At 47.9% G+C, this 23,048-nt stretch overlaps 1 protein-coding gene across 1 annotated transcript in view; it reads right to left on the bottom strand.

Annotated features, from left to right (window-relative positions):
* Positions 1 to 5,724: 5,724 nt before the first annotated feature.
* KIAA0930 (KIAA0930 ortholog) overlaps positions 5,725 to 23,048 on the bottom strand; it is a 31,891-nt gene continuing 14,567 nt past the window's right edge. Inside the window, 10 exon segments of the mRNA XM_075344207.1 lie at positions 5,725 to 6,464; positions 9,199 to 9,354; positions 10,519 to 10,684; positions 11,841 to 11,890; positions 11,893 to 12,034; positions 12,467 to 12,607; positions 13,476 to 13,577; positions 14,085 to 14,162; positions 15,986 to 16,093; positions 18,017 to 18,177. Of these exon segments, the coding sequence (XP_075200322.1) occupies positions 6,424 to 6,464; positions 9,199 to 9,354; positions 10,519 to 10,684; positions 11,841 to 11,890; positions 11,893 to 12,034; positions 12,467 to 12,607; positions 13,476 to 13,577; positions 14,085 to 14,162; positions 15,986 to 16,093; positions 18,017 to 18,177 (1,145 nt within the window). The 3' untranslated portion in view covers positions 5,725 to 6,423.

The following is a 23,048-nucleotide window of genomic DNA, read 5'->3' as shown; positions in this document are numbered from 1 at the left end:
TTCTTCCCACTTCATTATCGAAGGGGAAATCCTTCCTACCCCCATCCTGGGAGGTGGTCACGACGGACGCGAGTCTGTCAGCGTGGGGAGCGGTTTTTCTCCACCACAGGGCTCAGGGTACGTGGACCCAGCAAGAGTCCTCGCTTCAGATCAATGTTCTGGAAATACGGGCAGTGTATCTTGCCCTGAAGGCGTTCCAGCAGTGGCTGGAAGGCAAGCAGATCAGAATTCAGTCGGACAATTCCACAGCGGTGGCATACATCAATCACCAAGGCGGCACACGCAGTCGGCAAGCCTTCCAGGAAGTCCGGCGGATTTTGATGTGGGTGGAAGTCACGGCCTCCACCATCTCTGCAGTTCACATTCCAGGCGTGGAAAACTGGGAAGCAGATTTTCTCAGTCGCCAGGGCATGGACGCAGGGGAATGGTCCCTTCACCCGGACGTGTTTCAGGAGATCTGTTGCCGCTGGGGGGTGCTGGACGTCGACCTCATGGCGTCCCGGCACAACAACAAGGTACCGGTGTTCATGGCACGGTCTCAAGATCCCAGAGCTCTGGCTGCAGACGCCTTAGTTCAGGATTGGTCGCAGTTTCAGCTCCCTTATGTGTTTCCTCCGCTGGCACTGTTGCCCAGAGTGTTACGCAAGATCAGGGCCGACTGCCGCCGCGTCATCCTCGTCGCTCCAGACTGGCCGAGGCGGTCGTGGTACCCGGATCTGTGGCATCTCACGGTCGGCCAACCGTGGGCACTACCAGACCGACCAGACTTGCTATCTCAAGGGCCGTTTTTCCATCTGAATTCTGCGGCCCTCAACCTGACTGTGTGGCCATTGAGTCCTGGATCCTAGCGTCTTCAGGGTTATCTCAAGACGTCATTGCCACTATGAGACAGGCTAGGAAACCAACGTCCGCCAAGATCTACCACAGGGCGTGGAAAATTTTCCTGTCGTGGTGCTCTGCTCAGGGTTTTTCTCCCTGGCCTTTTGCCTTGCCCACTTTTCTGTCCTTCCTTCAATCTGGACTGGAAAAGGGTTTGTCGCTCGGCTCCCTTAAGGGACAAGTCTCAGCGCTCTCTGTGTTTTTCCAGAAGCGCCTAGCCAGACTTCCACAGGTACGCACGTTCCTGCAGGGGGTTTGTCACATCGTCCCTCCTTACAAGCGTCCGTTAGAACCCTGGGATCTGAACAGGGTGCTGCTGGTTCTTCAGAAACCACCGTTCGAGCCAATGAGAGATATTTCTCTCTCACGCCTTTCGCAGAAAGTGGTTTTTCTAGTAGCAGTCACTTCACTTCGGAGAGTGTCTGAGCTAGCAGCGCTGTCATGCAAAGCCCCTTTCCTGGTTTTTCACCAGGACAAGGTGGTTCTGCGTCCGGTCCCGGAATTTCTCCCTAAGGTGGTATCCCCCTTTCATCTCAATCAGGATATCTCCTTACCTTCTTTTTGTCCTCATCCAGTTCACCAATGTGAAAAGGATTTGCACTTGTTAGATCTGGTGAGAGCACTCAGACTCTACATTTCTCGTACGGCGCCCCTGCGCCGCTCGGATGCACTCTTTGTCCTTGTCGCTGGCCAGTGTAAAGGGTCACAGGCTTCCAAATCAACCTTGGCTCGGTGGATCAAGGAGCCAATTCTCGAAGCCTACCGTTCGGCTGGGCTTCCGGTTCCCTCAGGGCTGAAGGCCCATTCTACCAGAGCCGTGGGCGCGTCCTGGGCTTTGAGGCACCAGGCTACGGCTCAGCAGGTGTGTCAGGCGGCTACCTGGTCGAGCCTGCACACTTTCACGAAACACTATCAGGTGCATACCTATGCTTCGGCGGATGCCAGCCTAGGTAGACGAGTCCTTCAGGCGGCGGTTGCCCACCTGTAGGAAGAGGCCGTTTTACGGCTCTCTTACAAGGTATTATTTTACCCACCCAGGGACTGCTTTTGGACGTCCCAATTGTCTGGGTCTCCCAATGGAGCGACAAAGAAGAAGGGAATTTTGTTTACTTACCGTAAATTCCTTTTCTTCTAGCTCCAATTGGGAGACCCAGCGCCCGCCCCTGTTTTTTTGTGTACACATGTTGTTCATGTTGAATGGTTTCAGTTCTCCGATATTCCTTCGGATTGAAGTTACTTTAAACCAGTTTTTAATTCTTTTCCTCCTTGCTTTTGCACCAAAACTGAGGAGCCCGTGGGAGCACGGGGGGTGTATAGGCAGAAGGGGAGGGGCTTAACACTTTTAAGTGTAATACTTTGTGCGGCCTCCGGCGGCATAGCCTATACACCCAATTGTCTGGGTCTCCCAATTGGAGCTAGAAGAAAAGGAATTTACGGTAAGTAAACAAAATTCCCTTCTTTGCCGCGGATTTGCTGCATGTTTCGCTGCAGAAAATATGTTCATAACATCTCTGCAGTGAATCACCAGCAAATCCTATGGAGGGAAAAAAAATCCTGTGCGCACTGGGCGGAATTTGACAGCTGCTTGTTTTGCTGCGGGAATCCCGCAGCAAAAACAAGTGCATGTCACTTCTTTTTCGCACATCGCTGCGGGATTTCACTCCATTGACTCCAATGTTAATCATAAAATCCCGCAGGGAATAACGCAGGCAGCAAATTCTGTGCGGTTCACTGCGTTTTCCTGCGTTATTCCCTGCGGTATTTTGCGGTTTACCTCCGGTAATGTACATCGCTTGTCTGCGGTTTTGCAGGGAAGTGATGTCATTACAGGAAGAGGAAGCAAAGCAGAGAGTGAACACACACACACACACACAGACACATAGAAAGAAAACGGAAATATAGAAAACAAAGAACGTGGGCTCCGCTGCATATTCACCGTCCAGCCGAGGTAAGCACACAGCGGCGGCCCGGTATTCTCAGGCTGGGGAGGGAGAGGGGCAGGGATAATGTCCCCCGCCTCACTCCCACCTCCCGCAGCCGAGAATATCAGCCGCAGCTGCCCCGGCACTGTCGCATGCATTATGCGGCACTACCGGCGTGTCCTCGGCTCTTCTTGCCACCGTGTAGCAGTGGCAGCAAGGTAATACAAGGGGTTAATGATGGTGAGGGACCACCGCCATTAACTCCAGGCTTGATCATGGCAGCGTCTATGTGACAGCTGACATGATCAACCCGTAAGTAAAGTGGAAAAAACACAGACACCGAAAAATCCTTTAATTTTAAATAAAACAAACAAGCCTCGTTCACCATTTTTATTAACCCCTCCCGCACCAAAGCTCCGGCGTAATCCACCGCTCCGGCGTCCTGCGCTGCTTCCATCCAGCCGCGACTGTCACAGACACAGCGCTGAATGCAGCAGACCGCAGAGGTAATTACCGGTCATTTCCCACGGCCGGTAATGTGAACTCACTGCCAACCGGGAGAAATGCAGCGATCTGTCATCTATCCCTCTATCTATCCCTCTATCTATCCCTCTATCTATCCCTCTATCTATCCATCTATCTATCTATCTATCCCTCTATCTATCTATCTATCCCTCTATCCCTCTATCTATCCCTCTATCTATCTATCTATCTATCTATCCATCTATCCCTCTATCTATCCCTCTATCTATCTATCCCTCTATCTATCCCTCTGTCTATCTATCTATCCCTCTATCTATTCATCTGTCTACTATCTCAGAATTAAGTTTTGTTTTTTTTTCTCAATGTGCTTTATTGCATTGAATGCAATAAAGCACATCCCAACCCGCACGCGGCAATACCGCGAATAATACCGTGGTAAAACCGCAGCAAACCGCATGCGGTTTTCGGTTGCGGTTTCCCGCGGTTTTTTACCGCGGGTGCGGTAATCTTTGAGGACATGCGGAATTTTCTCAAGAAAATTCCATTTCCCAGTGCGCACATAGCCTAATACAGGATGTAACTCAGGATCAGTAATGTAATGTATGTACACAGTGACTGCAGCAGCAGAATAGTGAGTGCAGCTCTGAAGTATAATACAGATAAGTAGTGTAATGTATATACACAGTAACAACTTTTTACGTAAGCAGTAGTGATGAGCTCGGTGCAGCTTGATTCGCGATCATCGGGCTGAGTAGCGCAGGTGCTCGGATGTGTCGTTCGTGAAAGATAAAATACAGAAGATTTCCCTGCAAAATGCTCAAGTTCCCCATGACTTTTACTGTACTCGGTACACAAGTTAGGCCCGCCCAAGCACCTGACTGTTTGTTATGAGTATCGAGCATGGTAGTGTCCGCTCATCACTAGTTACCAGTACTGAGCACCTGAGCATGGTAGTGCCCACTCATCACTAGTTACGAGTACTGAGCACCCGAGCATGGTAGTGCCCGGTCATCACTAGTTACGAGTACCGAGCACCTGAGCATGGTAGTGCCCGGTCATCACTAGTTACAAGTACCGAGCACCTGAGCATGGTAGTGCCCGCTCATCACTAGTTACCAGTACCGAGCATCCGAGCATGGTAGTGCCCGCTCATCACTAGTTACGAGTACTGAGAACCTGAGTATGGTAGTGCCCGCTCATCACTAGTTACGGAGTACTGAGAACCTGAGCATGGTAGTGCCCGCTCATCACTAGTTACCAGTACTGAGCACCTGAGCATGGTAGTGCCCGCTCATCACTAGTTACGAGTACTGAGCACCTGAGCATGGTAGTGCTCGCTCATCACTAGTTACGAGTACTGAGCACCCGAGCATGGTAGTGTCCGCTCATCACTAGTTACGAGTACCGAGCACCTGAGCATGGTAGTGCCCGGTCATCACTAGTTACGAGTACCGAGCACCTGAGCATGGTAGTGCCCGCTCATCACTAGTTACGAGTACTGAGCACCCGAGCATGGTAGTGTCCGCTCATCACTAGTTACGAGTACCGAGCACCCGAGCATGGTAGTGCCCGGTCATCACTAGTTACGAGTACCGAGCACCTGAGCATGGTAGTGCCCGCTCATCACTAGTTACCAGTACCGAGCATCCGAGCATGGTAGTGCCCACTCATCACTAGTTACGAGTACTGAGAACCTGAGTATGGTAGTGCCCGCTCATCACTAGTTACGAGTACTGAGCACCTGAGCATGGTAGTGCTCGCTCATCACTAGTTACGAGTACTGAGCACCCGAGCATGGTAGTGCCCGGTCATCACTAGTTACGAGTACCGAGCACCTGAGCATGGTAGTGCCCGCTCATCACTAGTTACCAGTACCGAGCATGGTAGTGCCCGCTCATCACTAGTTACGAGTACTGAGAACCTGAGTATGGTAGTGCCCGCTCATCACTAGTTACGAGTACTGAGCACCTGAGCATGGTAGTGCTCGCTCATCACTAGTTACGAGTACTGAGCACCCGAGCATGGTAGTGCCCGGTCATCACTAGTTACGAGTACCGAGCACCTGAGCATGGTAGTGCCCGCTCATCACTAGTTACCAGTACCGAGCATCCGAGCATGGTAGTGCTCGCTCATCACTAGTTACGAGTACTGAGCACCTGAGCATGGTAGTGCCCGCTCATCACTAGTTACCAGTACAGAGCACCTGAGCATGGTAGTGCCCGCTCATCACTAGTTACCAGTACAGAGCACCCGAGCATGGTAGTACCCGCTCATCACTAGTTACGAGTACTGAGCATGGTGCGTTAATGTCAGTCATTTTTGGGTTCAGTGTTCCTTTCCATCCTATAGTCCGGGTCACCAATGGCCGCCCCTCATCACAGTGATCTGGTATCATCACTTCCATTACATCTTTGCTTACCAATAAGTCACTGGATTCCAGTTATGGAGACCTCGTCTGTATTGCGCAAGGTACAACAATCACATCATTAATACATTTATAAATTTGTTTTTTTTTAAATTCACAAAGCCAAAAAAAAAAGTCAAAGATGAAAATTGTCCTTTTGCTCAATTTTTCCCTTTTACACACAAAAAAAGTATAGAAAATACGGAACAAAAAAAAAATAATACCGGACGCGGACATCTGCACACGACTTGTGTTCTCGCTCTCTCGCAGAACAGGAGGGGGACGAAGACACGGAAACACAGCGTAGTCCATAGCCCACATTCACTGAAAATCTTGGACCGGCGTCCGTACACAGCCTGCTCTCCCCTCCTCCCCCCGCAGTAAAAGAAGGTATAAGAAATCGTTTATAAAGCGTGATCGTCTCTAAACGCGGCCCCTTTTTTTTTGTTCTTTTTTTTATTTTTTCGATAGAAAGTCCCACCGGACCACTAGATGGCGCGAGCGAGGTTGGGTGAAAGGGTTAAAAAGAGGCACTTTAGACTGGCTGGTAATTCCTTCCTACTGTGGTCGTCAGCAGCAGGGAGCACAAGCTTCTCGTCGCTGGTCTTTTGTTCGGTGCAGGTACACTGGGTGGACACTAGGTGGTAGTGTTGCTCATGAAAAACACTGCAGGTCAGGTTAGGCACTATGGCAGTGAAAATTCAGTTTTCCCAAAGGCAGTGCCAACGTTATCTGCTATGACATCAGGATTGGCTTCTGTCGAACTTCCAAAATATCTACAAACAAAAAAAAAATATTATTTTTTGTCCCTTTATATTTATCCCTTTATTAATTTATTTGTATCCCTTTATTTTATTTATCCTTTATTTTTAATTTTTTTTTATCCCATTTTATTTTATCCATTTTATATCCCTCTATTTTTCATCTCTTTATTATATCCCCTTTATTTTTATTTTATCACTTATTTTTATTTTATATCCATTTTATTTTTTTTATCCTTTTATTTTTATCCCTTTATTTTTAATGTTCTTATTTTACTTTATTTTTTATCACTTCTGTATTTTATTTTATATTTTTTTGTCTCACTTATTTTTATTATATATCCATTTTTATTTTTTTATCCTTTTTTTTTTCTTTTTAATTTTCTTATTTTATAATCCTTTATTTTTTTATCCCTTCTGTATTTTATTTTCTCCCTTATTTTTATTTTATATCCATTTTTTTTTATCCTTTTATTTTTATCCCTTTATTTTTGAAATTATATTTTATACTTTTATTATTTTATTTTTTCATCCCTTTATTTTTTATCCTCTGTATTTTATTTTATCCCCTTTATTTTTAAATCCCTTATTTTTTATTTTATCCCTTTATTTGTATCCATTTATTTGTTTTTGTTTTTTTTTTTTTAATCCCTTTATCCTTTATTTTTAATTTTTTTGTCCCTTTTTTTATAATTTTTCCTCTAAAAAAAAAAAAAAAAAAAAATCAATTAGGAATTCTTTAACTCGATTTCAAAACATATATAATCTGTGCAAACGTCACTGCAGAATCAGCAGCTGCATTGAGATGATGCAGGAGCAAAGATCAGTTTCTCCGGACTCCTTACTGAGAAGGCAGAGGTGGTTTATTACCATGTCTGCCTTCCTCATCGCTATATACCCTTTCTTGAAATTGTTCCAGAAATTATTGCAATTACACTCGTTTTGTTAGACACATTTATTTCCTTTGTGAGTTTGGGACAACAGAAAGAGAGAGGCAAATTGGACAGAATTTCACAAAAAAACCCTCAAAATGGGCCGGACAAAAATTGTCCCCCTCAGCTTAGTATTTAGTTGCACGCCCTTTACCCTTTGGAATAAATCCCTGCAATCAGTCGCCTCCTATACCCGTCCACAGCTTCTTCCTCCTCTCACCTGGAATCTCTGACTCTTCTTTATAATCTTCTCCAGGTCACTCATATCTGAAGGCGTCTTCTCTTCTCTTCTCCCAACAGCAATTGTAAGATCTCTCCTCCGGTGTCAATGGGATTTAGATCCGGACTCATTGCTGCCAATTCAGGACTCTCCAGTGCTTGGTTTCTATCCATTTCTGGGGCTGCTTGACGCGTTTGTGGTCATTGTCCTGCTGGAAGACCCATGACCTAGGATGCACACCCAACTTTCTGACACTGGGCACTACATTGAGACCCAACATCCTTTGGTAATCTTCATATTTTTTGTCTTGCACACAGTGAATACCCCCCACTGCCAGAGCAAGCAAAACAGCCCCCAAACATCTGACTTCCACCATATCTGACTGTAGGTCCTGTGTTCTTTTCGTTGTAGGCCTCATTCTGTTTTCGATAAATAGTAAAATGATGTGCTTTACCAAAAAGCTCTAACTTGGTCTCATCTGCCCTCAAGACACTTTCCAGAAGGATTTTGGTTACGAATACCTTTTGGAAAACTGCAGTTTAGCTTTTTTCTGTCTTTCAGCAGTGGGGTCCTTATGGGTCTCCTCTAAAGCATTTTATTTAGTTCAGATGTGGACGGATAGTTCACACTGACACTGCCCCTTGAATTTCTTTGGAACTTCATTGAGGCAACTTATCCACCATCCGGACTATCCTGCGTTGCAAAAGGTCATCAATTTTTCTCTGCCCTTCATGTACAGGGAGATTAGCTACAGTGCCATGGGCTTTAAACTTCTGGATTATGTTGCGTACTGCGGACAAAGGAACATCAAGATCTCTGGAGATGGACTTGTAACCTTGAGATTGTTGATATTTTCCAAGAATTTTGCTTCTCCAGTCCTCAGACAGTTTTTGTCTCCTCTTTCTGTTCTCCGTGCTTAGTGTTGCCCACACAGACACACATAGCAGAAATTGAGAAAACTTCTCCCCTTTTTATCAGATTACAGGTTTGATTTTCATATTGCCCGCACTAGTTACTTGCCACAGGAGAGTTTGAATGAGCATCACATGCTTTAAACAAAGTTGTCTACCCACAATTTTGTCCGGCCCATTTTGGGTTTTATGTGAAATTATGTCCTATTTGGGTTTTTTTTTTTGGGTGGATCACAAAGAAACTGAGTAAATAAACGGGTGTATAACAAAACCTGTGTAACTGCAATAGATTTATGGAAGAAAGACTTCATTTTCTGGAACAATTTCAAGAGTGATATTCGAATAAAAAAAAAAATTACATAAGTGACAACTATAAATACAGCCCTATATTATACTTTTAGGACCCCAGAAAAATCAATAGAACACAAAAAAAATGGAAGACATATTCCAAAATTTATAGAAAAAAAATGTCAGTTTTCCCCCAGAATCAGCGCCACACCTGTCTATGGGTTGAGTCTGGTAGCTCTGTTAAGGTAAATGGAGCCAAGTTGCAATACCACACACAACCTGTGGACAAGGGTGGCGCTGCTATCGCAGTAAGGAGCTGACTGTAGATGTGTGACATGTCGTCACGCTGCCAATGTAAGGAAGAAAAAGTGCAATACTTTACTTTACCCGAGACTCACCGGACAAGATGCGCTGCAGCGGCAAAGTGACGTAGGTCAGGTGTGCATAGAGTAGGAAGTTCTCGTCAGTTCTGTTCAGTTTCAGCCACGACCCCACCAAGGATCTGCCCGTCCCAGAGAGCGAGCGCGACCGCAGGTTGGTGACACTATGGATATCTGCAGACAAAGTCACAAGGAGGTCAGACAAAAAAGAAGGAATAGTCAGTACGGAACGAAACGAGCCTGTGCCGGGAGGGGGGGGGGGGGGGCTGGCCTGCCCAGCTCGTGCCAGGAGGACGAGGGGGGCCTACCCAGCCCATGTCGGGAGGACGAGGGGGAGGCCTACCCAGCCCGTGCCGGGAGGAAGAGAGGGGCCCTACCCAGCCTGTGTCGGCAGGACGAGGGGGGGGGGGGGAAGGGGGCCTACCCAGCCTGTGTCAGGGGGGGGGGGGGGGGCTACTCAGCCCGTGCCGGGACGAGGGGGGGGGGGGGGCGCCTACCTAGCCCGTGCCGGAAGGACGAGGGGAGGACCTACCCAGCCCGTGTCAGGAGGGGTGGGGGCCCTTACCCAGCCGGTGTCGGGAGGACGGGGGGAGAAGGCCTACCCAGCCCGAGGAAGGGGGGGGGGGGGGGGGAGACGAGAGGGGACCTACCCAGCCTGTGTCGGCGGGAGGGGGGGGGGCCTACCCAGCCCGTGTCAGGACGAGTCCTGCACTGGACCTAGGTGACCATCTTACATGGGGGGTCCACCAAGAGAAGCCCTGTTGAGGAATGGCCATCTATTTATTACCTGTACTACTTTTTGTAGAGTTAGGAGAGATTCTAGTAATACTACAAGGAAAGTCAAATTTCCCTCTGGCTGCTCTTCCTGGCCGCAGGACACAAGATACGACTTACTGCAATTGTATTGTAAAATGAAAAAGGAGCAGCTACTGTGAAGGCAGCACATTGTGACAGACCCTCTCCTCCGATTACTCATATAATGGCCACCAATAGCAAGAGCTGACCCCCCATTTCTTTCAATAGCATCCGTATGTGTGTGTGCAGAGAGCTCCCCCTAGTGGAGGCTGCAGGCAGGAAGAATGAGCTCACTAGGCCTCATGTCTAATGTTCTTACATAGAAAAATATGATTACATTGATTTTGGATGGTAGGACAAAAAAATTAAAAAAAAAAAAATAGTAAAGTTTATTTTAAAGCGGCAGTCCAGCATAGAGAACTGCAAGTTTTTGTTTGGGGGTTTTTGTTTTTAGGTTTGTTTTTTCGTGTGTCTTTTTGTGGTTTTGTTTTTACAGAAGATTCCTGCTTTGTCCCATCCTCCTCCCTCACACCCGCTTCCTACCTCCACCGTCGTCGCTGTCCCGGAAAAATTCCTCGCTGTCGTTGGCGGAGTGCGATTTCTTCATCTCGGCGATTCGGTTCCTCGGCACTTTCCGTTTTAGTGATGGCGAGAAAAAGGAAGGACGGTTGTTACGTTCAGGAGTGGGGGGAGTGCTGAACGATGTGACCTGGTGGGGAGGGGGGAGATAAGATAGCGAAGGTGAGAAAATCACTGATAATGTAGGAAAATATATATAAAAATAAATTATTATTATTATTAATAATAATAATACACATTTTCAGTGATTTTTTTATATATAATAAAATATATAATATATGTTATCAATATAAAATATTTATATAATATACGTGTGTGTGCGCATATATGTATATATGTATATATATATATATATATATATATATATATATATATATATATGTATATATATATATATATATATATATATATATATATATATATACATACATACATACATACATACATACATACATACATACATACATACATACATACATACATACATACATACACATTATACATCTCCTTTCCCAACAGGTCACAAAAGAAGAAAAAATTTCAACATAAATTATTATTATTAATAATAATTTTTTTCTGATGTGATCTGATGGGGAAGATTTAAAAATGTCATGTGAAATGTCATGGGAAAAAAAAAATATTTATTTTATTTTTCCTTTCACTTAACATTTTTAAATTAACTCCCCCATCAGAAAAAAAAATGATTATATAATTAATAATAATTATAATATTATAATTTATATGTTGAATTTTTTTTTCTTTTATGTGACCTGTTGGGAAGGAGATAGAAAAAATGTATATATAAATAAATGTTTATATATATATATATATATATTATCACACTGAAAATGTAGGATAATAAATCTATTAACTATTATTATTAGAAAATGTATATGTTCGAATTTTAGTTTTCAATGTCAATGTGACCTGGTGTGGAGGGAGATTTAAAAGAAAAGAAAAAAAAAAAAAAAAAAAAAAAAAAGGCGACAAATGTATATAAAAAAAACAAAAACAAAAACAACCACCCACATATTTTAAATTTAATAAAATTAGATCTATTTTTTTATTTAAATTTAAAATTTCTATATGTTGAATTTTCTTTCTTTTTTTTTTTTCTTCCTCAAATAATTTTTAAAGTATTCATAGTCCTGCTCGCTACTGAAGGTTTGTTACAATGTAGTGAGCGGCAGAAAGCACTGACACTGTAAGGTCCACTCAGCTGTATGAGCAGGAGCAGTACATGGGGGGGGTCTGGGAGGTCCGATGGTGCAGAACGTGCCCCTCACCCGCTCGTGCAGGGGTGACCCTGGGCTGGAGTCCTCCTCGGTGCCGTATGAGACGTGTCCCCCGTGGACACTCTGCTCACCGCCATCTCCGCGTGGCCTTTACCCTGTGGCCCCTTCATTCGCACAAACTCCATGTTGTTGTATTTGTAAAAGCCGAAGGACATCTTCTGGGCCATCTTTGCCGCCACGCTGACCTGGGCCGGGAGATCAGAGAATCATTTATTACTCAGTACAGCCACATATATGCCATAGAGCAAGAATAATATAGGAAGGTCGGGAGCTCCCATTGGCCTCCCACTAATTCATTATACCATGTGCCATGCAATACCGCACATGCCCAGCAGGGGTCACTGCATGTCCATTATAACAGCCACACCTATTAATGGTCTTAAAGGGGTAGTACAGACAAAAAAAAAAAAAAAAAAAAAAAAAAAAGGGCCATATTGTAATGGACGTGAGCTGCAATATCTGTGCACAACCTCTGCCCGGTGTGGCCCTGTTTTTGGCAGAAATCAGCCACTTTTTTTATCCAAACCAGCTATATATATATATATATATATATATATTATATATATATATAAAATGTCCAGTCATATAAGAACACCACAGTTTTATCCAATAATTACCCGGTTGTCGTACACTTTCTTCAGAGCCTCGTATCGGATGGATCCCTGGAATATGACTCCCTGAAAAGTGTTGGTCTTGTCGCTGGCCACCAGCTCCACACAAACCATCTCCCCTTCCCCTACAGTCATGTCACTGAACACCTAGAAGAGGAACACAATCCATACTGACCAAATAGTGACATCTATATTACACACATTAAAGTTTCCATCTCCATACAGACACATCTGCAGGTTTTTCCCCTCCACTCTCTATACAGACACATCTGCAGGTTTTTCCCTGTGTACACGCTGACTGCGGGTGCCATCATTTGAAGCCAGAGCATAAAAAGACACCCGCCACACAACCACCCTAGCCCACACAGATGGGCAGCCGGGCATAAAAAAGTTTATATACACTAAGAGTACTATGCTTTTGAACAATATGGGACCGCCCCTATGATGATGTCAGGTCTTTGGAAGCTACTGATAGGTTTATTGGCAACATCTGAGTTAATTAGAGGCACACCTGTGGATGTATTGTAATGCACACCTGAAACACACGGCTTCTTTGTGTAGCATCATGGGAAAGTCAAAAGAAATCAGCCAAGATCTCAGGAAGAGGATTGTGGACTTGCACAAGTCTGGTTCATCCTTGGGTGCAATTTCCAGATTCCTGTAGGTGCCTCATTCATCTGTACAAACAATTATACGCAAGTACAAACAAGATGGGAATGTCCAGCCATCATACCGCTCAGGAAGGAGACGGGTTCTGTGTACCAGAGATGAACGTGCTTTGGTCAGACATGTGCAGATCAACCCAAGAACAAAAGCAAAAGACCTTGTGAAGATGCTGGCGGAAGCTGGTAAGATTGTGTCATTATCCACAGTGACACGAGTGCTGTATCAACATGGCCACTGAAAGGCCACTCTGCCAGCAGAGCGGGGGGAAAAACCTGCAGATGTGTCTATACAGAGCAGAAGAAAACTAAGGGTTTCAACTGTATACATATCACACACACACACACTTTACCTCCTCAAAGTTGTCAATCATGTAGAAGATATTGGGGTAACTGATCTTTGACTCTTCCCCTTTGCTGTCCATGGGGTTTTTGCTTGGAGAAGCGAATACTTGCTGAGAGAACAAATATTTTATGAAAAAATAATATTATATATATATATATATATATATATATATATATATATATATATATATATATATATATATATATATATATATATATATATATATATATATATATATATATATATAAAAATAATTTTTTTTTTTTTTTTTGTACACACACACACACACACACACACACACACAAAGAAATATCCACAGCCCTGTGCATATGCGCCCACAGCTCCACTCCATGCATTATGGAGGCTGCGCATGCACATTACTGCTCCCATAGAGGTAGATGGAGCGGTGGTCACTGCTACTACCGTCCCTCATTCTCAGCATCATTGAAGATCCTAAGAGTGATACTACTATTCTTGGGATAACCCCTCCCCCTGCAGTCCCATGTAAATGTACTAATGAAAAACCAGGATATCAAAAACTTGACTCTGCTACAACTGTATGAACGCAGCGGAGTGGAGACATGTATGCGGCGTCCCCCCCGGCCGCTCACACCACCTGGGATTTCTTCTTATGTATGTGGATGTCTCCAGCCTCGGAGCGAGTGCATACGGCACAGGTCACCATGTAATCCAGCTGTGGAGAGGAGGAAGAAAGCGGTGACTGTCATCAGTACATACATGCCAATGAGGCTATATCCGGCCGCCATCACTGTATATCTGCACGGCTCGGCAAGTCTGCCTTTCAGGACTCCAGAAAAGCTGAGTGGCAATTCTGGGGGAAACGGCAGGGAGTAGTCAATGGCTTAAAGTTTTATAGTTTGGGATCCAACCTGATCAAATTTATTACATTGGAAACACAAAAAAAGTTACTCCTCAATAAAGCACCTGGATCCTGTGCTGCCTGAGCCAAGATAAGCAGCCGTCACAAAATGCATAGCAAAGGAATAGGCAGCAGCAGCAGAGGGAGGAAAGGAGGTGCTATAGGGAGGGCGGGGAGAGAACGGATGGGGGTCGGGGACAGATGGGGTCTGGGGGGGGGTCGGGGAGGGGAGAACAAACGCATGTGGGGGGGGGGAGAACAAACGCATGTGGGGGGGGGAGAACAAACGCATGTGGGGGGGGAGAACAAACGCATGTGGGGGGGGAGAACAAACGCATGTGGGGGGGGAGAACAAACGCATGTGGGGGGGGGAGAACAAACGCATGTGGGGGGGGGAGAACAAACGCATGTGGGGGGGGGGGAGAACAAACGCATGTGGGGGGGGAGAACAAACGCATGTGGGGGGGGGAGAACAAACGCATGTGGGGGGGGGGGAGAACAAACGCATGGGGGGGGGGGAGAACAAACGCATGGGGGGTGGGAGAACAAACGCATGGGGGGGGAGAACAAACGCATGGGGGGGGGGAGAACAAACGCATGGGGGGGGAGAACAAACGCATGGGGGGGGGAGAACAAACGCATGGGGGGGGGGGAGAACAAACGCATGGGGGGGGGAGAACAAACGCATGGGGGGGGGGAGAACAAACGCATGGGGGGGGGGAGAACAAACGCATGGGGGGGGGGGAGAACAAACGCATGGGGGGGGGGGGGAGAACAAACGCATGTGGGGGGGGAGAACAAACGCATGTGGGGGGGGGAGAACAAACGCATGTGGGGGGGGGAGAACAAACGCATGTGGGGGGGGGGGAGAACAAACGCATGTGGGGGGGGGGGGAGAACAAACGCATGTGGGGGGGGAGAACAAACGCATGTGGGGGGGGAGAACAAACGCATGTGGGGGGGGGGGAGAACAAACGCATGGGGGGGGGGAGAACAAACGCATGGGGGGTGGGAGAACAAACGCATGGGGGGGGAGAACAAACGCATGGGGGGGGGGGAGAACAAACGCATGGGGGGGGAGAACAAACGCATGGGGGGGGGGAGAACAAACGCATGGGGGGGGGGGAGAACAAACGCATGGGGGGGGGAGAACAAACGCATGGGGGGGGGGAGAACAAACGCATGGGGGGGGGGGAGAACAAACGCATGGGGGGGGGGGGAGAACAAACGCATGTGGGGGGAGAACAAACGCATGTGGGGGGAGAACAAACGCATGTGGGGGGAGAACAAACGCATGTGGGGGGAGAACAAACGCATGTGGGGGGAGAACAAACGCATGGGGGGGAGAACAAACGCATAGGGAGAGAACGTTTAGGTAGTTTCGGTAGTGATATTTTTGACGATCTATTGGGTATTTGTTATGGAAGATCCAGACAAACGGGCGGAAACTTTACCAAACCCAATGACGTTGGAGGGAGTTCGTGGTATCAGTCACAGCCTGTGCCGTCCGGGTTCTGTCGCCTTTGATGTGCACAGTGACATATACTAATGGCGGGGGCCGCCCCTGCGCAGACTCCTCCTCTCATCCGCCTGCGGTGCGAAACCCCCAACTCCGTACACGACGCACAATCACTGACCTTCTGCAAGATGAGGTTCAGGTAGACGCTCTCCTCCCAGTCAATGTCGGGGTCTCCAAGTCCGGGAAGCTTCTTTGAGTCCTTCCGATAAACCTCAACGTCCACCTGCTGAAGGAAGAGGAATCCAAAGGGTTAACGAAGAGGAAAATGACCGATGTGGGCAACGATCTACCAACTATGACCCAGGTAGAACCCACCCTCCAGCAGCCATAGACAAGGTGTGAAGCTTGCAGGATACAGGGATGAAGCTTACAAATGGTGGTGGAAGGGACAGGGATATTGGAGCAAGCGCATTACACTTACCGGATCTCCAGCGCGGCTGTAACTGTTTCCAGGTCACTCCACTCTACTTCTGGGGCCAGTCATTTACCTCATACATATTCACTCCTTCCCCCGCCCACCGGCAGTCCTGACATTTGTGATTCGTTGCAGTCAGTCAGCGCCCTCAGCCTGTGTGACAGTGTCTGACTGCAACTAGTCAGAGGCACTATGTGTCTGTATCATGGCATGGTATTCCCACGGCCCTCCACCTGTGACCGCAGATAACTTGACCTCATTGAACTGAGTGACCTCTCCTCAGGTGAGGTCACCAAGTTTACAAACCTACATCTCTTGGCAGAAAACGGATTTTTTTTTTTTACCAAGAGATGCAGATTTGGTGCTGAAATTTCTACAGCATATTCCTACACCCAAACTACACCTAGTGTCAAAAAAAAACAAACAAAAACAAAACAAAAAAAAAAAACAAACACATCCAAGCCGCATGCGGCATGATGCAGTTGTTTTTTTTTCCCCCAGAGGTGTAGATTGGGTGCAGGAATATGCTGTAAAAATTTCAGCACCAAATCTGCATCTCTTGGCGAAGAAAAAAAAAAATAATGTGGCTTTCAGCGGTGACTTCACACAGTTCAATGTGACCTGCACAGGTGGAGAATCGTGGGAACCTCCAGCTGTGACATCACCACTCATCGCGCGGCTCAGTCTATGCCTGAAGCTCACAGCGGGCGGTCATGTTCTATGGTTGCACACTGTCACTTCAGATGTAGCAGAGCTGAAATCGTCATGGGTGGGGGAGGGGGAACCGCACACTTTGTTTTATTATTGAAATAATAAATAGAAAGAAAAAGCCACATGCAAACCATCTTATTTTGATACACAGCCAACATAAGCGCGGTGCTAAGGACTGCAGCCATATGCTTTATCTGTGCTGGTATCATAATACGGGGGGGGGGGGGGACCGTATGCTGAATATTTTATTTATTTTTACACCACAACATAGACTGCAGACAGTGCTTGTGATTGGTTGCAGTCAGACGCTGTCACATAGGCAGGGGGGAGTGTCTGACTGCAACCAATCACAGACACCAGGACGACCGGTGGAAGCAGTGAATATGTATGAGGGTTAATGAGCGGCCCCGGAAGTAGAGTGAGGGGCCTGGAACAGTTTCAGCCATGCTGGAGACTTGGTAAGTATAACACGCCTGCTTTATACTTATTTTTGTTTTTATTACGCAAGTTGCTGCACCCAGATTATTCGCAGTTACCCGAGAACTCTGGGCGCGGCACCCGGATACCTTTGAACCCGCACTGATCTGGACTTTCACAGTCCAGGTCTGCCCGTCACTAATACAGAACAGTTGTAATACCAGACATGACGCCATTTCTGAAAGAAAGTTCACATATTTCTACTCCTGTGCAACCCAGGTAATGTTAAAAACAAAACATGCCTCTAAAATCACTGTGCACTTCCCCCATCCTGTTCCTCAGTTGTTCCTCCTGGAAATTTATAACTGGGTCCGATTTCATTGGAGGGTGTCACTTCACAGTTAGATATCTGTCCTGATTGGGGCTGTGACCTCTCAGAAACTATCCAAGGAAAAGGTGAACTTGATAGATTTTCAGGAGGAATAAACAGAGGAACGCCACATTGTAGCGCTGCAAAAAAAAAAAAAAAAATTTTTTTTTTTACACAGATGTGAATATTTGCGAAACACAGTTATTGTTATAAGGCTAAAATAAATGAAGGATTACCCTGCGGGTTACGCCTCTGCTCTTCACTGCCGTCTGTATTTACGTAAGCAAGTTCCGTCGCACGTAGAAAAGCATGTCGTCCTGCCGAGGGGCCCATTTTTCCATAAAATAGGTGGAATACATCCAGGTCCAGAATACAATGCGGTCATCTTTAAAGCAACCTGAAAAAAAAAAAAATAAAATAAATAAAAAGCAACAACAAAAACAGCAAAATATATAAAAAGGTATAAAAAGAAAAAAAGTTTAAAACTTTTTTTTTGTCTAGTGAGAGGTCACAGAAATAATACTAAGTGCTGGCCCAATATAAGTCTGCATTTATGAGAATCTCTATCGACACCGGCTGCCATTTCCGGGGCTGCTGCCGTCCTCGCGTCTTCTTCGTCCTATGCGCGAATGTATTAAGTTCTCTGCAGAGGGGTCTGCGACACCTAGAAAAATCGCCACCTTCAAAAAGGGGAATTCTGAAAGATGGAACCCAAACCCATAACACAGGAACCACAGGTCCCTAATCACTGCCCAACTGGGTTATCGAGGACTGGATCTCACCAGTAGATATAAAGGGATGGGGACGGCACCAGATATCGTTGGTGGTGCACAGTTAGTCCCAATTGATTTCATGATTTCAAGGGTGGGTAGACATCATCTGGTCATGGGAAATAAACCCAATTTTTTTTTGGTCAATAAATGGTCCTGAATCCAAATGAGTCTTGATTGGGCTCAGACACATTAGATAAGTCATCCGAGTACACCCATTTCCATCACCTATTGGGGCCTCCTATTTCTTGACAGACGACATCGGAGGAGATAAGGGTCTGGCCATTGTAATCCCTGCAAGATAAACAGAGGAGGAGCCTGGATAAGCCGCCCCCCCCCCAGAGGAGGAGCCTGGATAAGCCGCCCCCCCCCAGAGGAGGAGCCTGGATAAGCCGCCCCCCCCCAGAGGAGGAGCCTGGAAAAGCCGCCCCCCCCCAGAGGAGGAGCCTGGATAAGCCGCCCCCCCCCAGAGGAGGAGCCTGGATAAGCCGCCCCCCCCCAGAGGAGGAGCCTGGATAAGCCGCCCCCCCCCAGAGGAGGAGCCTGGATAAGCCGCCCCCCCCCAGAGGAGGAGCCTGGATAAGCCGCCCCCCCCCAGAGGAGGAGCCTGGATAAGCCGCCCCCCCCCAGAGGAGGAGCCTGGATAAGCCGCCCCCCCCCAGAGGAGGAGCCTGGATAAGCCGCCCCCCCCCAGAGGAGGAGCCTGGATAAGCCGCCCCCCCACAGGAGGAGCCTGGATAAGCCGCCCCCCCCACAGGAGGAGCCTGGATAAGCCGCCCCCCCCAGAGGAGGAGCCTGGATAAGCGCCCCCCCCAGAGGAGGAGCCTGGATAAGCCGCCCCCCCCAGAGGAGGAGCCTGGATAAGCCGCCCCCCCCAGAGGAGGAGCCTGGATAAGCCGCCCCCCCCAGAGGAGGAGCCTGGATAAGCCGCCCCCCCAGAGGAGGAGCCTGGATAAGCCGCCCCCCCCAGAGGAGGAGCCTGGATAAGCCGCCCCCCCCAGAGGAGGAGCCTGGATAAGCCGCCCCCCCCAGAGGAGGAGCCTGGATAAGCCACCCCCCCAGAGGAGGAGCCTGTATAAACCACCCCCCCAGAGGAGGAGCCTGTATAAACCACCCCCCAGAGGAGGAGCCTGTATAAACCACCCCCCAGAGGAGGAGCCTGTATAAACCACCCCCCCAGAGGAGGAGCCTGTATAAACCACCCCCCCAGAGGAGGAGCCTGTATAAACCACCCCCCCCAGAGGAGGAGCCTGTATAAACCACCCCCCCAGAGGAGGAGCCTGTATAAACCACCCCCCAGAGGAGGAGCCTGTATAAACCACCCCCCCAGAGGAGGAGCCTGTATAAACCACCCCCCCAGAGGAGGAGCCTGTATAAACCACCCCCCAGAGGAGGAGCCTGTATAAACCACCCCCCCAGAGGAGGAGCCTGTATAAACCACCCCCCAGAGGAGAAGCCTGTATAAACCACCCCCAGAGGAGGAGCCTGGATAAGCCACCCCCCAGAGGAGGAGCCTGGATAAGCCACCCCCCCAGAGGAGGAGCCTGGATAAGCCACCCCCCAGAGGAGGAGCCTGGATAAGCCACCCCCCCAGAGGAGGAGCCTGTATAAGCCACCCCCCAGGAGGAGGAGCCTGGATAAGCTGCCCCCAGGAGGAGGAGCCTGGATAGGCCGCCCACCCAGAGGAGTCGTCGGGATAAACAGTAACCGGGGAGGAGCCTTGTAACAACCCTCTGATAGATAATTGTAATGGCAGGCCTTCCTGTCTGATAGATAATTGTAACTGGCAGGCCTTCCTGTGTACAGCGAGTTTGGGTGATGCAATGCAGGCGTCCCTGCACTATCCTGCCTCCTTTACTCAGCAGGGCCGCCAATATTCTCACCACCGCAGCCAGCCTGCTCCTTCAGTGGTCCCCACACTCCAGGGCCTTCACAAGTCTCCTGGCAACAACCTTAGGGAGCAAGAGCTCACAGTTTCTTAAAAAGGGGCAGTGTGCGCACTCTAAGTCAGAGGTTCCCAACTCCAGTCCTCCAGGCACACCAACAGTGCATGTTTTCAGGATTTCCTTAGTATTGCACAGGTGATAATTTAATCACCTGCAAAGGTGCTGAATCCAACACCCATGCAATGCCAAAGAAATCCTGAAAACATGCACTGTTGGTGTGCCTTGAGGACTGGAGTTGGGAACCTCTGCTCTAAGTGTTTTCCAGACCATAGATAAGAGGCACAGGATATTTAAAGGCACCTTCGCCTGTAGGAAGGTGCCTGAACAATTGGCTCCTGATAAGTCTGATCCAGTCAGTACTCCAGTTTGCTGTCTGCCTATTGTCTTAGTTTGTAAACCCGTCCGGCCTCTAAGCGTTGCCAAACCTGTCCCGTCTGCCCGTTCCAGTACCTATACCCCTCCTGCACCTATCCTGCCAGTCTGTCTCCAGTCCCTGCACCCAGCCTGCCTGTCTGTGCACCCAGACCTGATGTGCCTTTCTCCAATACCAGCCTGTCCAGCTTGTCTCCGGAATGTACTCTGTCCGGTCAGCCTCCGCTACCCATTCTGTCCTGCTTTCCCCCCCCATACTTGCATTCCTAACCTCCAAGGTAAGCTACTGCAGTACCAGGGACTGCCCTGGAGCGGTGGGTACCTGGTATCAACCAGCAGTGCAGCCCAGTCTCACCATCAGAGGTTCTGGTGAAAATCCAGTAGGCACTTGGTGACGCCCCTGCAGGGTAAGCCCGGACCGTGGCGCAGTGGGTCCACACCCGCTAGTGCAACATATGACCAGCTTTACAATATAGGTTTCCTCAGACCTTTGCCGCTCCCGCACGAACACCTCAGCAAATTTATTCTGGTGTGTTTTGGTGCAAACAACTTTATAAAAGTTAGCTTCTTGAAAACCTTTTGTTTTAGGTGAAAATCCCTTGGAAATAACAAGGAGGAACGCAATGAGTGGCTAAGAAGGTCCATCAAGACATTTTTTCTACCTAGCTTGAGCCCGCTTTAGGTATCTGCGGGCCAAAACCCATGTCCCCTGACCTCCCCCATACCAACGCACGCTCGTCCATGGCACGTCTTCAACAGGGAGATTGACCAGCTCCAATGCCGGATGCCTCTGGTGGTATAAGGATTGGGCGCTGCAGTTCAGCAATCGGAGGGTTTGGTCTTAGCCCACTCCCCCCATTGCAATCTCTATACCCCAGAACCATTTCTTGGCCTACCCCCAGGTGAGATTATTGCACTTTTGCTTTGAAGACTTTCCCTAAAATGTCCCTTTCGAGCTGTAAACAAATTTTTTATTTTAAGCCTAATTTCCCCCCCAATTCAGTCACGATTTGATGGTATTTACTGGGAACATCCACAGTTATCCTTCAAAAGGCAAGCCGGCTATTAATGCGTGCAGCAATCTTGGAGGAGTTCCCGAAAATTCATCACAGGCCGCAGATCCCAAAGCAGAAAGAATAAGGTGAATTTTGGTCTATAAATACCAGGAGATTCATGCGGCTGCCGGGAATGGCTATAAACAATAACTCATACAGCACGGATAGGAAAACTGACAACACTGACGAACATGGAGCGATGCAGTCATCTTCAAAGCCTCAAGGCCACCTATCACATGTACGAAATCACCACCCTGACGCCCACCCATCGTTGGATGCTCAGTACTTGTAACTAGTGATGAGCGGGCACTACCATGCTCGGGTGCTCAGTACTCGTAACTAGTGATGAGTGGGCACTACCATGCTCGAGTGCTCAGTACTCGTAACTAGTGATGAGCGGGCACTACTATGCTCGGGGTGCTCAGTACTCGTACCTAGTGATGAGCGGGCACTACCATGCTCAGGTGCTCTGTACTGGTAACTAGTGATGAGCGAGCACTACCATGCTCGAGTGCTCAGTACTCGTAACTAGTGATGAGCGAGCACTACCATGCTCGGGTGCTCTGTACTCGTAACTAGTGATGAGCGGGCACTACCATGCTCGGGTGCTCAGTACTCGTAACTAGTGATGAGTGAGCACTACCATGCTCGGGTGCTCAGTACTCGTAACTAGTGATGAGGTGAGCACTACCATGCTCGGGTGCTCAGTACTCGTAACTAGTGATGAGCGGGCACTACCATGCTCGGGGTGCTCAGTAGTTGTAACTAGTGATGAGCGGGCACTACCATGCTCGGTGTGCTCAGTACTCGTAACTAGTGATGAGCGAGCACTACCATGCTCGGGTGCTCAGTACTCGTAACTAGTGATGAGCGGGCACTACCATACTCGGGTGCTCAGTACTCGTAACTAGTGATGAGTGGGCACTACCATGCTCGGGTGCTCAGTACTGGTAACTAGTGATGAGCGGGCACTACCATGCTCGGGTGCTCAGTACTGGTAACTAGTGATGAGCGGGCACTACCATGCTCGGGTGCTTCGTTTTCCAACGTTTTGTAAAATCCAGTATATAGATGAAATATCATTTGACCAAAATACAATACAAGATTAAGGAGAACCAAAAAGTC

The sequence above is a fragment of the Anomaloglossus baeobatrachus genome, chromosome 4 (assembly GCF_048569485.1).
Source record: "Anomaloglossus baeobatrachus isolate aAnoBae1 chromosome 4, aAnoBae1.hap1, whole genome shotgun sequence".
Classification (NCBI taxonomy): Eukaryota; Metazoa; Chordata; class Amphibia; order Anura; family Aromobatidae; genus Anomaloglossus; species Anomaloglossus baeobatrachus.
This window is presented reverse-complemented; position numbering and strand designations above follow the sequence as displayed.